The 21,795-nt window shown below is 42.2% G+C and overlaps 1 protein-coding gene across 3 annotated transcripts; it reads left to right on the top strand.

Moving 5' to 3' along the window:
* Positions 1-266: 266 nt before the first annotated feature.
* Positions 267-15,981, top strand: RB195_018150 (uncharacterized protein; the record flags this gene model as incomplete). 3 transcript variants are annotated; one of them, XM_064185463.1, is made up of 24 exons in its annotated part: positions 267-284; positions 1,777-1,891; positions 1,952-2,047; positions 2,128-2,267; positions 2,341-2,394; positions 2,456-2,533; positions 8,325-8,399; positions 8,502-8,609; positions 8,726-8,849; positions 8,966-9,057; positions 9,109-9,266; positions 9,783-9,882; positions 10,024-10,069; positions 10,214-10,221; positions 11,129-11,208; positions 11,269-11,289; positions 11,390-11,585; positions 11,848-12,027; positions 12,091-12,222; positions 12,278-12,355; positions 15,362-15,500; positions 15,584-15,689; positions 15,852-15,909; positions 15,976-15,981. In XM_064185463.1, the coding sequence occupies 24 exons, from the start codon at positions 267-269 to the stop codon at positions 15,979-15,981; spliced, it is 2,208 nt and encodes a 735-aa protein (XP_064041342.1). The 3 variants fall into 3 exon arrangements, with proteins under 3 accessions (XP_064041342.1, XP_064041344.1, XP_064041343.1); XM_064185462.1 differs by lacking the exons at positions 10,024-10,069; positions 10,214-10,221; positions 11,129-11,208; ... (7 more) ...; positions 15,852-15,909; positions 15,976-15,981 and having other exon boundaries at positions 9,783-9,903; XM_064185461.1 differs by lacking the exons at positions 267-284; positions 1,777-1,891; positions 1,952-2,047; ... (14 more) ...; positions 15,852-15,909; positions 15,976-15,981 and having other exon boundaries at positions 11,854-12,027; positions 15,584-15,693.
* Between the last annotated feature and the right edge of the window lie 5,814 nt (positions 15,982-21,795).

The raw sequence follows: 21,795 nt of genomic DNA, 5'->3' as shown, positions 1-21,795 counted from the left end.
ATACGAGAATTCAAACAACAATTTTGGATTCACTTGTTAACTGTTAAAACACGCTGAAATAAAATCTTACAGATGGTTTTACCAAACATTGTTCTTGGATTTTCCGTCTTCCCTACTCTGTTATTTGATCCTATCTGTTGTCTATGTTTTCCTTTTTGTGTTAAATTTTTGCATTCGAAGATTATAAATGTTTTTTTTTCGGCTGGAGTTCATTTCAGATATAGATAAGACTCATCAGCATCGGAGAATAGCTGTTTTATACGCCCATGATGTCTACTGATTCGGTTAGTAATCGATTTAAATATAATTAGTTAGTTTATTTGCAGTTTTCCTTTAGACAGACTCTAGCGACTACGTAAAGGTAACACATCACGCAAGTGGTGATGTTGGGGTCCCTATGGGACAATATAAAGTTTGGGTTGAAAATTACGAGTATGAGCGTGAGCACCACAACTCTCTGTAATCGTGCTGATAAACGGTGTGGGAAGTGACTTAGTTTCTACGAGGTACGGCACTCTTCTACACGCTCCTATTCCTTCAGCAGCCTGTTCATTTGTTTTATTTAAATATGGTGCTGAGGAGTCCCCACAATTTTTCGGCCGCTTACTCGTGGACGCGGCGCATTACGATACAATTGGAACTAAAGCCGATTCATACACCTTTTTTTTGGATGATTATGGAAACTGACTAGAAGTGATATAATCATAGTCGTAATCCACACGATGGACTCTATGTTTACCCACAGAGACCCAACATAGTCACTTCCGTGACACGCTGCTCTCTATCCTTATTTGATTATTTGATTACAGTTAAGAAGAATCGCCACTCGTTGAATTTAGAGGCATTCAAAAAATGGGAAGTTTGTTTAGTTTTGTCCCATATTCGCCTTTTTTGCGTGCTTTGTCTAGGTATTTTCCATTAAACTGGTAGATCATTGTAGGTTCCAAGGTTGTAGTCGGAACTGGTAGACTATAAGAATTACACTGATGCAGTAGGCGATGAACATGTTTTGTCTGACTTGACGCGGCGCGTTCTCAGTGGAGGCGAGTAGATTTTCATTCTTTTTTGTACTTCTGCATTTTTAGGACCACACAACCCTAGCAGAATCTTTCCTCCGTTAGTTTCATTATTTACTAAAGATCCTCTAATAATCTAGATCCTCTAATCTAATGCAGTTTGTAGAAATTTCAGCTACTTTTCTCCGTATTAGTGTCCATAACGAGTCGTGATCACTGCCAAGCTACGAATGAGGCTAGTCATGTGACGTGAGGAAAATCGTGCAGAAATAGAGCAGAAAAGAGCTATAATCTCTGACGAGATGCACTGCCAGCAAAAGAAAGTAATATACTAACGAAAAAACATTTTGAAGCGCACACGATTTCGAAGAATACTAATCATGCTCAGTTATACACATAAAGTTATAGTCACATATAGTTATACATATAAAGTGAGCAAAGATATAATCTTTACAAAGTAAAGTCGGAGAACATTCTGGTCTAGAGAAGTTATGGTTCTGAAGAAAACAAACAAAAAGACTGAGTAAAGAAAGATTTCGTCCCCTTAACACTCATTAGTCATCAGCAGTAGCAACTTTCGAAGGTTCAGAACGGAGATATGTTGGACACTTTCACAAGATGTCGATTGTCATTGTATACCAAAACCACATAAATCTCGCATATGTGTGAACGTCTTTTTGAGAAGAACTAGTGGAATTGAGTAAAGCAAATTCCTTTGTCAAACGGAGACTGCTGATTTCATCCATCTAGTCTATTACAGGTATTTCTTCTTTCTGGAGTCCGAACTCCAATTGCTTCATTTCGCAGCTCATTTTCAACGGTCAGGGCAACAGAACTTGCAACAATAGCAGCCAGTGCAGCCATTACTCGAGCAGGTGAGGAAGTCGTTTTTATCTGCTCAAAACACGATGGCTTCATTGATAATGTTCACCTAGAGTTGCCCATTGATGCAATCGAAGAGTCCTTTGTTGGTTGTGTGCTAACTGCAGACTGCGGTCAGAATGTTGCACGACAGATCAGCATTGCCGTCGGTAACCGTCTCTCTCCAAATCCTTCTTCTCGGGGCTAGAGAAGTTTTATGTTTTTTCTTCTCTGAAATAGTTCTTCTCAGGTATACCTAAAACATCCCAAGCTGTAACGGTGAATAAAGTATGTTCTTCCTCGATGAAGGCTTTAGCCTTCGCTCACTTGTCAATTAAAAGTGGTTACCGAAGGAAAGTGCTTGTTGTGGGATGTGAGAACATGAGCCAGGTTTGCCGGAACTACTTTTCCTTATTATCATTCACATTATGGTTGTGATTAATAATTTTGCCGTCCTTTTCAGGTTCCGTTTTATCTGCAACGCAGCGAAATACCATACGGTGGAACTGCTGTCATTGTAGTTATTACCTGTCCTTGCTTAATTTGTCTACTCTGAACCTTCAATCGCTTTTCTTCAGGATGGATTGCTTAGAGACGGTCTTGAAGATCCCACTCTCAGAACACCGATGGGATTATGTGCTGAAAAATCTGCTAAGGTGAGATTTTGCTGATTTTATAACAGTACGGAATTTTTGACAATTCCTTCGCAATGTACATCCATCGCTCCAATCCACCACAACGCCAACATCTGTAGCTCGCTCGTGCATAGGCTAACTGGGTTCTATTCTAGCAGCTGACACTGGTTGCATTAGCTTTTGGTGAGCCTGATTGTTCTACTGCTATATCACTATTTTGAAAGTGAAGAATTGCAGTAACAATGATGAAGCCGCCGTCAGGCAGTTGAGCGTGCGCTAGGAACGTATGGGCTATATAACCTGCACAGTTATATAGCCCAAAATTTCCATACATTGATCTCTGCTAACAACCATTCGTCTCATCATGCTGAACTGCCGAATAGTATCGAGTTAAGTCCAACAAACTGCCCTAAACAAACACATCAGAGAACGGCTCATCATCAGTATCGTAAATTATATATTGCGGCGATGCGGATGAACTAAAAGTACGTGGCTGCGCGATAGCTGTGTGGAACGACTGTAACAAGCTGGTGGAGGATTTTGATTCATCGTCGCCTAGATGCGCCTTTGTACGACTGCAAGATCGAACAGCAATCCGATGTACTAGAAAAGTGGTATTTGCAGAGGCTCGCACGTCTGATAACGGTGACCGTCTGGTCGACGTATGTGAACAGACAAGCCTCAACCTCAAAAAAAAAACAGAGCTGTTTAGGACTTTGGATTCAACTCTGACGACCGTCCAGTTCTTCTCAGCTTTATGTTACAAAACCTTCCCGCAACACTGGCAATTTCAGCCAGGAAACGCGCCTGAGAAGAAAGATAGGCTGTCAACTGCAACAAGATCGCGATAATGAGTAAAGTCAGGAGCGAAGGAGTTTGAAAAGGCGTGGGGACAAGAATCCGCGGAAACGCTATGCTTCACTATAGCAGTGTAGCTGCAAAATGGAAAGATGTTCTCCAGTCCTGAGCACTGCCAATGAAGTGGCTGTCGGTAAAGCAACCTTGCCAAGTTGGAGGGATCACTTAAAAAACTTGCTGAACCGGCAACGACGTATGCAATTAATGTGGAATCATCGACCGAGTCGGAGGTTCTGATCTGTATCCAAAAGATGAAAAATGGGAAATCTGGTAGAGACGAGGCTGAAATATCTCTCTTTGGGATTCGTGAGATGGAAAAAATCATCTGCTCAATAAGGATATACGAAAGGATACCTGTCTTGTGGAGACACACCATCATAATTCCCCTCCACAAGAAGCTATCCGTCGTCGACCCTAGGAAGTGTCCAGGAACCTCTTTGCTGGGTATCATGTACTAGGTTTTGGGAAGAATTACCCTGGGCCGGCTTATTTAACATAGCGAGGAAATAATGCGCACTTTCGTCCTGGTCGATCTACGATTGACCAGGTTCTTATTGTCAGGAGAGTGATGGAAATCTGGCAGCGGTATTTGAAGCCGATGCAATTAACATATTTTGACTCTGAAGCCGCTATAGACCCTCCTCATCGAGGCGGGCTTCTCAACGCGCTTCGCCCCGATAGAGTTCCTAGAAAGTTTGTTAGCTTACTTAATAACATGAATCAACGAAGAACTGCCACAGTTCGAACCCCAGCCGCATGTACAACACCGTTTGAAGTGGTACCTGGATTAAGACAAGGGTCTGTTGCACGACACTTCTTGTTTACCTTCGCCGTCGACGACATCATACAATCGGTCAGCGTCCTCCCGACATCGTTTTAGCACCATCAGGGTGCTCCTTTACCAATCTCAAAAACGCCGATGATGTTGTTATACTAGCGAAGAGCAGTACGGAACTTCAATATGTTGTTAACTTTCTATCGAAGTTGGCTGCAGCCTATGGATCACGTCTGCATCTACGCCCTGATAAGTGCAAGCTGATGTGAGTCTGTTCGAGACCTCGAACGGAAATCAGAGTGGACGGACAATCGATCGATCTCGTCGATAAGTTCTGTTACCTGGGCTGTACACTGAAGAACAACGCCAACTACCAGAAATATGCTCAGCAAAGCCCTAAAGCCACTTCTGCATTCAACCCCTTAATGAAATGCCTGTGGTCGTATCTTACCACCAGAATGTCAAGCTGCGAGTCTGCTTATCCGCAATTCGCCACATCATGATGTACGGATCTGAGACCTGGGGAGCCTTGTCAACGGTGATGGAGAGGCTTGATTGATTGCACGGAAAGGAAGCTACTTAGCCAGCTTCTTGGTTGCTTTTGACTTAGGGTTTGCCACAATGATGATCTTTACGCACAAATCGACGTGGTGTTCCTGGCGGATCACACGTGGAAAATAGCATCATGCAGCGCCTTCAAAAGTGACTACAGAAAATCGCCTTCCCTTCTATGGTCATATATTAAGAAGACAAACCGCAAAAGGCAAACCGCCTTGTTTAACGAGTTTTCAGGAGTTCGTTAGTTGCAAACTGGAAAAGGCCATCTGACCGATAACGGAATTTTTGGGCTGAGATGGTGAAAGAGGACGTGAAGACACTCAGCGTGGGCAGACCATTCAGACGAGACGTAAAGTTTCGCAGGATATGGAATGGCAACAAATGGATTGTTTCTATGCTAGCTGTCGCAGAAGATCGGGAAGGTTGGGCGGAGCTATGTTGGTGGACGACACACTTCGACGAAGATGCGGGCAATCGCGTCAGGTGATGACATCAACCCGCCAATTAAGTCGTATATCAGTCTGCCCACTAAGTCGTAGCCATGAGAAAGTTCGCCACGTTGTGGTCATTTCACCATTTGTTAAAACTTTAATTTTCTAGCTATTTATCCTTTGCGGAACATTTCCGAGGAGATATTTACTTCAGTCATTATTGTTTGCATTTTGTCTGGCTGAGTGATGAGCTCTTTGGGACTATAGTAGAGTCAAAACGACATGAAGTACGGTGCAATTGCGTAAGCGGTTGCGCTCGAACCGGTGCGGCGGAACGTAGCGGTCAGGATCGAGTGAGGACCCCTTCCACCACCGTTCATTGTTGTAGTTCGCGTTGGGCCCACCTCGATTCCAACAGCTATTTGCGCTGCGCTGCGTCGAGCGCAATCGCTTACGCGGCTCAGCTTCACCGTGATTGATGTCCCTTTGACCCGAATATACAGTAGGGTCAATGTTACCTGGGTTGTGAAATTGCATAAGCGGGGTGACACAGAGGGAACTCCAAATGGGAGCAAGCGAAGGTCCTATTGCAAGTGCAGTCGTCCACGCACTTACAGCAGAAGTCAGGATGGTTGGACCTGACTGTATAATGCAAATGGTTTGCCCATAAGGGGCCCAGCTTTCAACTGCTCGCAAGTGACTGCGGGCGTAACATTGAAGCGCGGTTGGTGTATGATTTCCAGTCCATTGTTACGGCACGGTCCCTTTGCGCAGATGTCGAATGCAATACCTTAGACTATAGTGCAGCATAAGTCTGGCCCGATTGCAGTCCATAGTCGTCTTCGTAGCAAAATTTTTGTTCTATAGCATCGCGAATATCGCTATGTCAATCGGTCGTTCCATTTATCGTTCGTGAAGAGAAATTATACCAGGGTCCACTTCCGAGTGAGAAAGCGGGCACTGGTTCCTTGCTTGTCAGTTCCTAACAACAGGAGATGTTGATAACCGTTACGTCGCGTTAGACTGACGCAGTATTGTCGGTGTTGGCTGTAGAGCTTGAATATGAGGAAAAAACAAAAGGTTGTAATAGCAGAGCTTTATGAGTAAATCGGAACACTTGGAAATTTGCTACCTTATGTGATGATGTTTCCACTGTGTTCACGGCAATCAAGATTAAAAAATGACTAACAGAAATGCATTGAAACATGATATCCCCAAATAACGTCTCTAGCAATCGTAACTTTGCGTATGGATAATGCCTAGAGAGCGCAGTGGAGCAGTATACAGTCGTCCGGGTATCTTTATTCAGTTTTATCAAATTGTGATCATTAGGCTAGTATTTAGAAATATATCAATTAACACAACACCAAAAACTGCATAACTTTCTTCAGAAAATCGGAATTCAGAAAATCTGTCATTTTCTGGTACTGAAGTTCACTGAGACATTGAATTTTTTCGAAACATCAGTCGGAACGTCATACAACCTCTACACCAATACCAATTGATTGTGGTCCTGAATTTTAATTTCAAGGATGAGTTGTATGGCATGAATGTCCAGCTTCAGGAACCGAGTACCTTGTCTGCGCATTTAGTTGTAAAGTTATTAACAATTAGGACACAACTTTGCTTGACTAAAATGATCAACGTGACAATCATATAAACGTAATGTATAATTTCCAACAATGCTTTTCTGTCGCGAATCCTTTGGAAAGAAAAGCCGCTCAAACTTTGCCTAGAGTTGCCCTGATGAATTGACTACGAATTAGCAATCCACCTTACTTATTAAACCCACTTTTTTTGTAGATGTGCTGTACACTTGTTACAGCAAGCATCGTACTGTATAGTCAGGTCAATACAACGTGAACGTTGGGGCTGTTGCGTGGGCGGCTGCGCGCGAAGCGGCGCGATGAAGTTGACGGCTGGAATCAAAGTGGGACCATCGCGAACCGCAGTGATGAATGCTTCGAGGAAGAGTCCCTTATCGATTCTATCTTCTGCACTGAGATTCATGTCGTTTTGACCCAGCTATATACAAGTATGAGGTATCATGCAATGTTGGTCCTTTCGACGGCCAGTTGTCAAACAACTGTCTTGGACGAAATTTGACACGAATGTGAAGGAGAATTAACAACATCATTAAATTGGTTCAAAAACCTTTCTTGCCTCTGAATTACAGCTGAACGCATCCGATCCCGAAGCAATTGGTCAACTCCGGTATCCTATTCCAGGTATGGTAACTGTTTGAGAAATGATATATATCCCAGAGTTAACGTCTAAATGTGGCACGTACTGCTTCAGCTACAGATAGTTATGGGCGGGTGTAGTGTAGTGGTTAGAAGTTCCGCTCACTGCACCGTCGATCGGAGGTTCGAGTCCGCTCAGCAAGCCTTTCATTCCTCAGGGGTCGATAAATCGGTACCAGACTTGTCTGGGAGGATAAAAACACTGACTTTACACATTGGCTACCCCCCACAAGTCATTGTATAGGCTAATTACACGTTCGTAAACCTCAAACGATTGTTTCGGACCCTCCTCAGGTGAAGGGGGTTCAGCTCATGGGATGCAGCTCAAGTGAAGGGGGTCCTTTCGATAGTCATCCAAAAGTGAAGGGGGTAATTTCGCCAACCGTTTAAAAATGAAGGAGGTCCTTTCCCCAACCGTTCAAAAGTGATGGGGGTCAGAGCACCCGCTCCGACTATCGCATCTATGATTCCAAGCTAATCGATTAACGCAAGACACTTTATCCTTTATCTTTTTATTGCTTCAGTAAACTCGAGAACAGTTACACATGAAATTTCGTTAACATTGTCAAATAACTTCTGAATGGGGTTGTTCCCAATGCTTGGAAGTGTGATTATATAATCGCACAAAAGCGATGTTAAACTGAGGAAAGCCCTGTGTGCATGGTCACCATATTTAACCTTTCATGAAGGATGGACTGATTATGAGATATATGATGGGATACACAGTGACTACAGGTACGGCAGCTGTGGATGAGATGCGGGCCCTATAAATTTTGAGACTAGGAAAAACTTCTTCTCTTCCTGAAAATGTTGGTATCCTGAATGTCATTATCGTTAGGACCGATTTCGATACTCTGTATAAGAGTATTTTTCATATTAGAATTCGGAATCATTAGAATGAGTTCCACTTACTCATTGTGCAATGTCATTTTTCCTGCTGTTTTCAGGACTACGACATAAGTCGTGGATCTCAAGATGAATTCGCTATCCAGAGTTATACAAAGGCAGCAGCTGCGTGGAAGGTCCTGTGTTTCATCTTCATGCTTTCTAATATATGACGAAAAACGATTTTTAAGAATTCAATTATTAGTGATGTAACCTATATTCATTACGTTAAATTTCAGAACGGTCTTTTTGCTGAAGAAGTTGTACCGGTCACAATAAAGCTTAAAAAAGGTGCTGAAATTGTGGTATCGGAGGATGAAGAATATAAAAAATTAGTTGAAGCAAAAGTAAGGCGACATTTCTTGATAGTTCTGTTTTTCCACATTTTTTTTTATTTCTTGGAGGTCTCCGTTCCTCTTTTTAAATTTAATGCTTGAAATAACAGCAGAACAAAATCAATTAGGTCTCAACGCTCAATCCTGTTTTCCTAAAAGATGGCTCAGGGACAATCACTGCTGCTAATGCTTCTTCACTCAATGATGGTGCGGCGGCTGCCGTGGTTGTTAGAGGAGATCAGATTCCACAAGGTAGTTCCTGCTACTATTTATATTCCCGCAAAATTATAACAAAATTTGGGAGGTACAATACTGGTAGTTTACTTTACCGAAAGCATAAGTGATGAGTGAAGATCTTACTAGTGCAGGTGTCATACCTCTCGCAGAGGTAGTGGCCTTCGCGGAAGCTGGAGGAGAACCTGTAGATTTTACCGTCGCTCCAGTGTGGGCAGTCAAAAAGGTAGTGTTGTGGTTACTAGTTCCTATCTAATTTTCCGCACTACTTTTTCAGCTTCTTGAAGAGGTGAATATGACCGTCAAAGATGTTTCGTTGTGGGAGATCAATGAGGCGTTTTCGGTCACAGCACTAGTTTTTATAAAAGAGCTGAATCTCGATCCTGCCAAAGTGAATGTCAAAGGGGGTGCTGTTGCGCTAGGACATCCACTCGGGTGAGTTCGACACGTAATGATCATAAACATTTGATCCCATGCATATCACGGTAGGATTATATTAAGATGGTAATTTCGTTAAAGGTAACCTAATGTGGTTGGACTAAAGGTTACCTTCATGACATTGATTGGAATCTAGTCACTTCAATCATCCACTGATTCACTGAGACACCCATTTGGTCTTGCGAATATTTCATCGCGCATGAAAGATGTTTGCTTGTTTGATATCGAACTCATTTGAGCTGAATACAGAAACGCGTTTCCATTGTCTTTCGAGCTGATCGCTTTCGGTTTTGTCTTCTAAGCATTAATTTGACGATTGTTATTGCTGACGTGTGAGATATTATGTTGAGAAGTTTGTATCGCACAGTTTTCGTGACATTTCTACTGTTTATCAGCGCCTTGAAATTTAAACGAGTCTCATGACAGTACCAAGATGTCTATCCCTACGATTAAAAAAAAACATCTTCAACATTATTGAACGACTTTCCTATGTCATCCCTGGTTCTCGTTTAGGATGTCTGGGCTACGAATTGTGTTGTCCCTTGCACATTCACTGGCTTCTGGTGCTTTCGGGGTTGCAGCTATTTGTAACGGAGGAGGAGAGGCCATGGCTGTATTGATTCGTAAAACATAAAGGATTTTATAAGTTGAAAGTTTGTTGAAAATGCATGTGGCATATGCTTTATAAATTGAAGATTGTTATTAGGGTATCCGTTTAGATATGATTGTCATGTTTTCTTTTCGCTCCTCGTAGACTGCACAGTTTACTTGCGGCAAAGAACTGTTATGTGACTTCCAAGGTATCTGTGATAAATGGTTGGTTGCATCCATCGAGATGAACCACTTTAAAAGAAACACGTCCTCACTTGCCTCCCAAATTTTATTCGTTCGTGTTCTATGTTGCCTGGAAGTGGGCGTGTCGCTTTATTTACTGTTGTTTTCAGCTGCACACGTATGCCGAACGCGAGGATTGCGGCTGCTTCATTGATCGATAGTTCGTTTTCTTCAATGGTTCCTTAGCGCTGTGATTTCTTCTTAAAACTGGAATTGCTTACATTACATACAGCATTGCTCCTGCCTTTAGCATTACTATTTGAATTATTCTCATTGCTAGAGTTGAACTGAATTGCGGAATTATGTGGGATTTATTGATGGTGTTGAGTTTTTGCAATGGGGTCACTCACACTGTAGTTTGTACGTACAATCTTCATGTGAGCCCCCAAATTTGCTTCGCTTTCATGCACTGCACTCATTTAAAGCACATTTCTACAGTTTCGCATACATAATGCTCAAATAATGTAATTCTAGTTGTCCGTTTATATGTTTTCTGTTTTCTTTTATATGTTTTTTCCCCCTTATATGTGCAGAAAAAAGTGGAAATTTTCAAACTAGTAAATAAAAATAAGGGATCGCATACCGGTTGTCCAGGAGGATGAAATTTCGAACTATCCGGTCATGATCGTTCTGTCCTGATGTCCTCGGATTTCGTGAGATTTCAGTGACGCTAACACAAAACAAAGTGCCATTTCATTGCTTTCCTTTACTGGCTGCTACAACTGCCGGTGAGATGCCGTGACTGGAACTCGCTACATCGTTCTCGAAGTTGTGGATAGGATTAGTTGAACATCAACTAGTACTGGTAATGGTGTTGATCAGCCCACCTCCTTTTGTATCTCCTAGTATCATTCTGGTATCTGGATTCATACAGGCGCCGATGATCTTTTATTCTGACCCGTTGCACCTTTGATAGAGGCGGGCACTGGTGCCGACCTCTCCGAATGAGGCCCGTGAGCATATCGAATGTCTTCTTCTACAAAAACACTAACTACACTCGTGCTTCATGACGTTTTGACCCGAAGATATTTGAGCTGGGCTTTGACGGAGTGCTGGACAAAGGCACCTTTTTGCAATACGTATCGTCCGCCGCACAACTGTGCAGGTTATATAGCTGGTACATTCCCGGAGCCCATACTCAAATGCCTGATTGCATTTATTATAGGAAGGAGGAGGTAGCAATCACGTTCGTACACTCGGCCCTAGTGTGCAACCACTAATATTGAAGCTTAACTGCTGTCATCAGGAAATAGCAGTATGGTGTATAGTATTGTCAAATTGTTGAGGATCTGGGGTTTCCAGTTCAACACAAGAGGAGAAGAGAAAATGATGCGACAGTGGAGAAGGAAAAGGAACAAGAGAATGGAGAAGACCAAAATGAAAGGGAATACATATACTGCTGTCAAAAACTTGGATGCATTGCACATTCTTATCAAAACCTTGAATGGAAAGCTGGCTGATCGGAAAGGAGAAATCTCAAGGGTGTGAGTGTGGGGAACGCGTGCTTGAAGTAGTATTTAGTAATTTTTGGAGTAGTCAAAATCTAACATGCAGATTTTGCTAGCACTGCCGATGCTGATTGTTAGATTTTGCTTTTGTTTTCAACTGTATCTAACGTGCTTAAATGTATCTCAAAGTGATTGCCTTTATTTGTACTTACAAGTGATGAGATATGACGTTTGCTTGTTGGTGGCTGCGTATGTGTGTGTTTTTCGTCGTTCAGTTCAGTTACAGACTTTTGCAGAGCATTATGGCAATGCTCGTGAAAGGAGCGCTTGCAGCGCTAGGTGGCGCGTTTGTTTATGCAAACCTCCCTACAAGACTAACTATTGGTGCCATTGCTCCTACCGCTGCTTATCTTTCCGAGGCGAAGTTGATTCCGATCTCTGACGAATCCCGTTTTGATGAGGGGAACATATTGCAGGTGCTTCACAAGAAGGTTGCGTATTTGATAGTCGGAAAATTGTTAGATATTTCTTTATTACAGGCTTCTTCGTTGTTTTCTAAAGGCCCGACTATGGTGATGGCAGTGCGTCGCCCAGGATGCATGTTGTGTCGAAAAGAAGCTGCGGAGCTGAGCACGCTTGAACCAAACATGAAAGCAGCTGGGATCAATTTGGTGAGCTCACCTCGATTTTGTGTACTTCTCCTGCAACTAGTTCTCTTTCAATCAGATCGCGGTAGTGCACGAAACGAAAGGGGTGAATGACTTCAAGCCGTATTTCAAGGGAGAAGTTTATTTCGACAAAGAGGTAATTATGTATACATATATAGTACATACTAATATCACCTGTGACCTGGGCTCCCGCTATTCATCGATTTGCTCGAGCGGGCACCAGTAATACTCCCAGTTGTCCCGATCGCATGCAAGTGGTGCCCAGTGCCATCTCTTCTCGCGAGGGACTCGAAAAGCGTCGTACTTTTCTTTGAAGGACTTCGTAAACAGGTCTGACCATCACATCGGCGGTTTTCCCGCGGTGTGTTTGATGTCGCGTGATATCCAGTCGTTTACAGCTTTGGCCCAACGATTGTAATTGAAACGCATCGCGTATCCGGCCTACCTAACCTTTTACTGACGATGATGTGGCCAATTTCATTATGATACCCTCCACCGGATGAGTCCCACGTCCAACGTAGAGAGGAGGGTTTCTGGAATTGCGAGTTCCCATGGATGGTCTTAGTCGTCATGATGACTCGGAAAGCCTCTCTCCCTGTCTATTCCACGGAAGGCCGTGGGTTCCGATGTGAAGTTCTCAGGCGTTCTTCTGGGGCCAAATTTGGCGTTGAAATCACCAATTATAACACGTAAACTTCCTGGCTTGCATCATCAGATTTTCAATGGCCGCATCCGATGCAAGCGTTCGGGGTTTATAAGTACACATCGTCATCCTAGTCCTTTTCCGTTTCGGTAGCCTAGATGACTATTTCAACCCTCTTTCCTGGCGCTACCCTACCAAGCCTTCCTCCGGAATCAAGAGACTCTTTTCTATTACAGTGTTTTGCATGAAAATTTAAAACCCATGGGCAAGTTGCAACTTTCTAGTCCCATGAGTTTTGAGAGAGCGTTGCGCTCTCCCGAAGTGGACAGGTGGAGGTTATTTGTTGGAGGCGACTCCAAACTGCCTCCCTTGCACCTTCCAGTCACTTGATTGCAGGCTTTAGGCCGGACCGACGTGCAGGACAGAAGTAGTAGTAATAGTATTATGAGACCATATATACAACGGGTAAAAAATGTGGAAGAAAATTTGTAATGTAAAAGGCGTAAATGGGCTAGATAAGACACACTATGGAGGACGAGCGACTTATGCAACCTTACTCTTTGACGGAAACTTGGTTACTATGCATTATATCCTGGGCGACCCTTATCAAACACGAGAACATGGAGAAATACATGTTTCCTGGTGTTTTGAGAAGATACAAACTTTTGCAGTGCAAGAAGCTTGTAGTAGGTTTATTTCAACTAATTGTGCTGACCACTGCGTATTCGATGGAAAGGAGTAAAAATTTTCTGTGTATTTTGAAATAAAGTGATGTAATTGGATCTTACAGTTAAAAACACAACAGAAAGGAGAATAAAAGTTCAGACTTCTGTAGCACTTTGTATAAAGGTAGTGTACCACGAATCTGACGTGGTGAGGAAGTCCACAGCAAAAGGTAGAGATGGAGTTGTAGATTGCGGGATCAGGAGTGGTTCATATTGGAGCGATGGGTGGTACCAGAAAGGGTTCACCACGCCCCTAGCCGCCACGCTCCCTAGCGGCTCGAGAGAACCCGTACGTAATTGCGTATGTGTTTCATGTCGTTTTGATCCTACTATATTCTTCTTATACTTCTGGAACTCTGCGTTGGGATTTTGATCTGACTATGACTTCTTTCTCCTACTCGGCCCACAGTACATTATTGTAAGATGAATCAGTTTTAGAACACCACCATCTGGAACTATCCTTCACCATGGGTTGGGCTTATGTCAATGTAGTATAAGAGCTGCCTAGTTATCAAGTGGAAATGTTAGCCGAATATGTTTTGCAGATTTCGAACACTTCCATCATCAGTTGGCAATAAAAAAATAAAACAGAGGAAATAATATTGGAAAAGATAATAGGGATAGAATATCGTACAGCACCCTTTTCTTAAATATGAGTTCCATAACAGTACGTTTCGTATGATTTTCGTAGAGATTGTCTCCATTTTCTCCATCTCATTTGTCCGAATCATACATATAACTTCGCATATAAATATCCACAACGGATTGAAGCATTACAGTGACAGGAAGATGACTTTGGTAGGATCTCTCAAGCAGATGAGTTCAACTTTTGTGATTTCATAAGAAATGTGAAACTTAACATTCGGCGACGTCTTGACAAAACAACAACAAGTCGTAAGTAGTACTTTGGTCCATGATGAAGTTAATACATGTGGATACTAAAAACGCTACTTTAAAACTACTTTGTAGCAGAGAAGCATACTGGAGTGTCCAGCACGGAATACCGACTTTGAATTTTCGGCAATCGGTAACAGTCTTCGTCTCTTTGTTTTGCATTCCTTCGCCGTCCATCTCGTTGAATGATATCCCCTACTTGGCTTTCCCTCGCCTCGGTCCCTTTCACTAAGAATAAATCATTCATCAACTATTATTTACAAACAGAGAATATCACCCAGTCAAGCGTCTCTTCAACTAATTAGCTGTGGAACTTAGAAACTTCTTGAAAAGTTAAAAAGTTGACTGCTGCTGGGGAAGAAAGGTAGCGAAATTTGTATATCTAACTTGTTATGCCCGTAATCCACTTCCCAATATCCTTGCCATCTTTCCTTTTTATATTTCATTTTACGAGTTTGTACAAAGAATTTCTTCTTAGGATCCATAGTTGTGTGATTTCGTAGCTTATTGAATTTTCTTCGTCATGACCAAACATTTTGCTTTCGGACTACTTTTCCACTGCATTGTTTTTCTCTGATAGTGACAGTATTCCAACAAGTAGATGATGTTCAGAGAAATTAATAGCGTGTTTGTTATTTCAACGACGGAGGTGTTTTGTTTTGTTTTGTTTTGCCTTTCAATCAGTTAATTATTGAACCTGCTCATATTAAGGCCTGCCTCGCTGGTTTTTTTTTTGCTTCGGAATTTGCTTTTGCTTTAAATTCGGTATTGTTTTTGTATACTGGTGAAATATTCAAGTTGATTCTAGAATGAACGTTTGAGAATACTAAAATGGCTAGTGAGAATTCCCAAAATGGAAGTTACTTGTTAGATGTTATAGCGCCATTTCTACGGACCGAATCAGCGTTGGTTGCCGTTATGGATGGGATTTCTTCGTGTAGGATCTTACGTAAATATTTACAAGGCAAGGCAAGCAGGATATCACGGGAACACAGATGGAGAAGGACGGTTGCTTGGAGGCGAGCTCTAACTCTTTTTTCGAATGATCCAAGTGATCTGATATGATTTTTTTTACTACTTAACCAAAAGAGGAAAATTTCAGGAGTGTATCTTGTTGCCAATAACGAATTAGTATTTGCTCATCTCGAGCAGGAATGGGGAGATGCTGCAAGTATTAGTGAAGTTCGAAGAGCGATTGAAAAGTTCAAGTGACTGGAACGAGCCTTTCGATTCTCCGAATACTTGAATGCTTCTACTACTACGGGAACGGAATATTTCTTCTGCTCCAAAAGGCTTGTGTTTTAGCAACTTAGAGTCCATTCTGTAGTTGATACTATGTCGTTTTTGTGGTATGTGTTGTAGATTCGTAGAAAAGACTGCACTACTACATTTGTGATAGTATTCTCTCTTGTACGTAAGAGGTGTAATGTAAGTACAACTTTCCTATGGTGTATATAATTTGCTGAACTGAATTTTGAATTACGCAGGTTTCAGGATTAACCGTTATAAAGAGCAACTGTATGCATACTTCTGTTTTCTTAGCTTCTATCTTATCCATGAGCTGAGTAATTGTCCATAAAGTGATGGTTAAAAACAACTAGTAGTTGAAAACACTGTGACTGCACTTGGTTCAATCAGATAATAATGTATTTCTCATGTAAAAAAAGTTCGAGCAGAGTTAGTGCGCTTTCGAGAAAATCATGACACATCGAAGTTCTTTTCGAAATGAATGGAAAGGTTGAAGGATAGAATGTTTAGCTTTGATCTATCTCCACATGTAAGATGACTTAGAACGTGTCCTCCTTGACATAATTGTTTGTCATGATTCCGCGTTTTCTTTGTTCTCTTTCTATGGAAATAACAAACCTACATATTGCACTCTACATTGTGATTGTACTCTGCACTTTCTTATTTAAGAACGTTTTTAAGGTTTTAAGGTGTTTTGTTTGTTAGCTTTGCTGCACAACCCATCATTCCATCCAGCATTTTAGAAACAAATGAATAATTCAAATACAAATATGAATTTGATGCAAGCTCGAAAATATTTTTTAAACACGAATTGTAATTCTATCCCGGAATTCTAATGAAGTGAGTTGTGTTTAGTTCGAAATTACTGGTTAGAAACTTCAGTCGTTAGTGCAATTAATAAATGAAAGAGACTGTGTTGGATAAGGAAATCTCTATCAGGAACGTAAAAAGTGACATATTTTGAGTATTAGTGGTTCAGTAGTGAAACATTTAAAGTCTGCTAAACTTGCATGCGAACCAAGGTAATCCCTTCCCTAAGAATCGCAAGAATTGTGGGGAATTTAAGTCGGAAATAATTTTTCGTATTCTTGCAACTTGTGATGTCGATTCCTTTTTTATATTGTTGGTTAAATTTATATAAAGAGCTAAAGTGAAACAGTATGCACCTACCTTTTGTGCATTTTTGAACAAAGCTTTGCAATGTGGAGCTTGAATGTTATCAAACCCGTTCCCTGAGCCATCCTCTAACTCAGAAATTAGATTGTTGGCGAACACCAAACAGAAGAGTTCACCCGTCAAAACAGCTCGGTACACCCGTACTAGTATAGATGAGTGGAAGTGAACAATAGATGGAATTAGCCATTTAAAGGCACCACCCCACGAATCTGAGGTGGTACGGATTTCAGGTGGAGTATTCCTATACGGGATCGTAGATTATGGAGAGGAAGGTGATTCCGATCATTTCTTCCTAATTGCCGTAAAAAACGGCCCGGAAGATACGGCTTCGAGCGTTCCGGCGCGCTATTTTCTACGAGCTCGATTGGAGCGCGCCAGCCGTGTGCACACGCCGCATCTTCCAGGCCGTTTTTTTACGCCAATTAGCGAGAAATGGACGGAATCACCCACCTCTCTGTAATCTACGATCCCGTATACGAATACTCTACCTGAAATCCGTACCACCTCAGATTCGTGGGGTGATGCCTTTAAGCACCTCTCTACAAGTTACTGCACAAGTCATGATCCACATCACGCTCTTTTATCGCTTTCAAGTATGCCTAATCAGAAAAACCAATAGGTGGTCCATCTGATTTCAGGACATGATCATGATATATAATAACGAGCTTAGTCCGTGTGTGTGTGTGTGTGTGTGTGTGTGTGCGTGTGTGTGTGTGTGTGTGCGTGTGTGTGTGTGTGTGTGTGTGTGTGTGTGTGCGCGCGCGTGTGTGTGTGTGTGTGTGCGCGCGTGCGTGCGTGTGTGTGTGTGTTTTTGTCTGTGTGTCACGAAATTCGAAAAAGGGGGTGCGACAGGTCCACCCGGCGTCGGATTGGTGCGCTGGGGTCAGATACCTATGGAAGTGGGTGCGACGGGTTCACCGGCGCCAGATACCTATAGAAGGGGGTGCGACGGATCCACCGGTGTCGGATTGGTGTGCCGGCGCCAGATACCTATAGAAGAGGGTGCGACGGGTCCAACGGCGCAAGATTGCTATAATATGGGGTGCGACAGGTCCAACGGCGCAAGATTACTATAATATGGGGTGCGACGGATCCACCGGCGTCGGATTGGTGCGCTGGCGCCAGATACCTATAGAAGAGGGTGCGACGGGTCCAACGGCGCCAGATTGCTATAATATGGGGTGCGACGGGTCCAACGGCGCCAGATTGCTATAATATGGGGTGCGACGGGTCCAACGGCGCCAGATTGCTATAATATGGGGTGCGACGGATCCACTGGCGTTAGTGGATCCGGTCATTGGAGCGCAATAAATTAGTGTGCATGACGCAAAAGGTAAATGGTTGCAGCCGTTTCATAGCCGTAACCACTTGGCGCTTTGCTCTTCACCTTTATGACTACTCCGTGTGCCTATTTCCTTCTTCTTTCGCCTCAAGTTTGTAGCATGCCGTTCTCAGAAAGTAGAAACACACATGCAAATGGCTACTTGAATAGTAGCAAGATGTTTATGTGATCTGACGTGGAACGTTATCTTTATCAGTAGGATAATGTCTTTCACGTCATTTAATGTTAAAACATCAACTATTGGGAGAAATCAGGAGGAATACCCATACTTCGAGTAATGCTTTCAAATTGTATCTATATTATTCTGGCATCGAAGGAGTGTTTGTAGCTGATGGTCGAATATTCTCCAAATGTAGAATTAACGCGTTTAGAAGGAAAACTCCGTAATCTTTCGCCTAATATAAAGATTAAGATTTATAATATAAAGAAGGGAAGGAAAGCGTTGTTAAAAAAACACAAATCTATTTTTACAGAAAACACCACTACTATTAACTTTCATTGATCAGTGAAGGGGATCGAAGCTAAAATCACCGAAAGTCTGAAGTCCGGCTTTAGCCGGACATTCAGACTGGTTTTATAATAATTCCCAACGTCGACAACTCTCGCGAACGCTGGCTATCAACCATTGAGGTCCACCAATCAATTCCAAAATGTGTTCTATTTTCTTGACTATTTTCATAATTTTTGGTGAATTGCTAACTGCCATCAAAGACGCCGAAATAACTAAATCTCTTCCCTGTCTTGGCATTCTTGAGAGCAATGATCCTCCGTTCAGTACTGATCGACGAAAGGACATCTGACTCGTTCACGAAGACACGCTATCATAATTTCCCTTCACAACAAGGAGTTATTTGTCACGAAATCGAAGGAGTACCGAAGAATGTAATTCATGCATCTAACACGCAAGAATAAGAGATAGATTATCATTGGGGAGTCTATCGAAAATGGCAAAAAAAGCATCCGTGACAAATAACTCAACTTTCGTCTTCTTATTTTTCTGATTGACAAGGTAGTCACTTGTTCAGGAGAGTGGTCGAGGTGTTGCGCTACGAATTCTTTGCAGTTGAATTTTGTTATTTCGAAGCCATGGTTGACTTTCCTCATCGAGACTGTTTTCGTGTTACTACTAGAGTAAAGGGCTGTTGCGTCGACCCTTTTTGTTCAAATTTTCCGTCCGTGACATCAATGAAAAGCAACTGAGTCGTGTCCTCATCCCGAGATATCGTTCCAGCATTATAAGAGCGTCCAGTGGGCCATCTCGAGTACCCCGATGTAGCAATATTTGCTTCAGGCAGCGTGAGGTTGCAACCTATCGTCTACGCTTGTTGATACTGGCTGCATCCCACGGTCTAACCTACAGTTCTAACCTCGGCAAGTGCAAAAAAAATGGACTCTTCCCGAGATCTCCAGCATGAATCAGAGTAGACGAACTACTGCATCGTGAGGATTTGTTATCTGTGCGGTACGCCGAAAGACAATATCGGCTGTGAGGAGGTATTCAGTAGAGATGCGCTAAGCAAAGCAGAGTATCTCTTATCCCTCACCAAGTACCGTCAACCGCCCAGAACTCATACATATCATAGAAATAATTCAAATAGAATATATTGCCCTTTTATTTTTGTCAGCACAAGTCCCTTTTTTATGCATCAAATCTCTCATCCCCGCATGAACGATGTCATTTGTCAGGGCAGCATGCAGCTGCATTTTCAGGTCATTTACCATTTTTTCTAAAACAACACTCATTGTAACCTTCTCTAACCTTCTCTTTACTAATAAGTGCTGTAACTCTAGTTCAATTTATGGCTGATTTATTTACCGTAATCGTGCTTCCTGCTGGACGTTCACGCATAAAGCGATTTTTGTTGTTTTTAACCTAATATATCGTATTGTATCGACATCTATACTGATAACTTGAAGAATCGCGCTCACAAAATCCACTCAGGTCTCAACGGCGCAGACTATACTCTCATCGCAAGATACCCATGATATTGACAAAAGCGTGGGAGAAGGCTCTCAAGTAGTTGGGCACAGCGGACATGATTGCAATGCATGGCAAGGGCAACGACAAGGAGACAGTCAAGGGATCTGTCACAATGACCTTATTAAAAGCAGGATGCTTGTCGTACTTGCTAAAAATGTCAAAACAGACCCTAATCTTCGGATGGAACCATTTCAAAGAGTGGCTACCCAGGAAAAGCTAAAAATTGACCTATCTGATCTGCAACTGGATTATCATCAGCTACTAGATATGACCTTGCAGAAAATCTTAAATTCACTTATAAATTAGAGATTCTACGGAATGGCCGAGAAGCCGTCGGAGGTGTTCCCAGTCCGTTCAAGAAAATTTTAAAAAGTGTTCCTAATAGCTCTGCAAAGTTTCTACAGGAAATCGTACGCATTCTGCTACATTAGCTCATTTTGGGGAAAGAAGCCTTGAGCGTTACTCAGAACCGGTAGAATTTACTTTTATCAACATCTTATGTGCGAATCCTTTTCTCGTTTACTATTTAATCCACCGCGATCAGAGATATTTACTCCAGGCTTGATTTCTATATTATATCACCACTAAGAAGCCGTGATGAACTTGTTCTGTCGGAGGTCTAGAATAGATTAAATTTACAAACCGTTTGTTTCAAATTGTTTGCTTCTGGTGTCGCCATAAATAGCATTACTCGAAGAAGGGGAAAAACGCGGAAATAGTTGCTTTCTGTGGCATGGAATCTTTCTAACTGTGGTCTTCTGCTGGCAGAAAGCATTTTAGACGTTTTATTAGCGTTTCTTCGATGCATGGTTGATCAGAAACAAGAGTCTTGATTGGAAATTGCAAAGAGGATTATTGGTTCCTCTTTTTCGATCTCAGAGGTCATGGGGCTGATTTTATCTTTTGGCAGGCAGCTGAAGTGATGTGCAAGTGCAATGCGGTGGTAGGTGTTGCGCTGTGGATGGTTCTCAGTTGCCCAAAGCCAACCAAGACGTTCATTCCTTCCTGAATTGATATCAGATTTGTTGGAAAGAACAACGACAACGAAAACCGAAAACGCTACTTGACTTGACCGGTCTTGATCAATCCAATGAGATTGATTAGGACCAACAATCCTCTACCTGCCAAAAAATAAAACCAGCCCCATGATCTTCGAGATCGACAAAAAGAAACCAATAATCCTCTTTGTATTGATACTAATGGATTGATCAAGACCAATCACACTACTCTTTATCTTTAGGATTGATGTGTGTTGGTACATCTGAAACACTGCATCAGATGAAATACAAAATTACGCTTTTTCATACTCCCCCGTACTACTCGAGTTTGAGGATTGGGTGATGTCGTTCCTAAGGAATAAATGTGCAGCACAATTAGGTACATTACCAGCCTCGCAGAACAGCGAGTGTTGCACCATCCCCGTGTAATTCCTAAAGCGATGCTCTTATTTGCCTGTCGTTGTCTGGCGTATGTGGCGGTTAATGCATTCGTTTATCATACGTTTCTACATGCATGGAAAGGACGAAGTTTCTTCTGTGAATGTATAATCGGAGCATCCACGAGAGGA

This window comes from Necator americanus, chromosome II, assembly GCF_031761385.1.
Source record: "Necator americanus strain Aroian chromosome II, whole genome shotgun sequence".
Classification (NCBI taxonomy): Eukaryota; Metazoa; Nematoda; class Chromadorea; order Rhabditida; family Ancylostomatidae; genus Necator; species Necator americanus.
The sequence above is the reverse complement of the archived record's forward strand: the minus strand, read 5'-3'. Positions and strand labels throughout refer to the sequence as shown.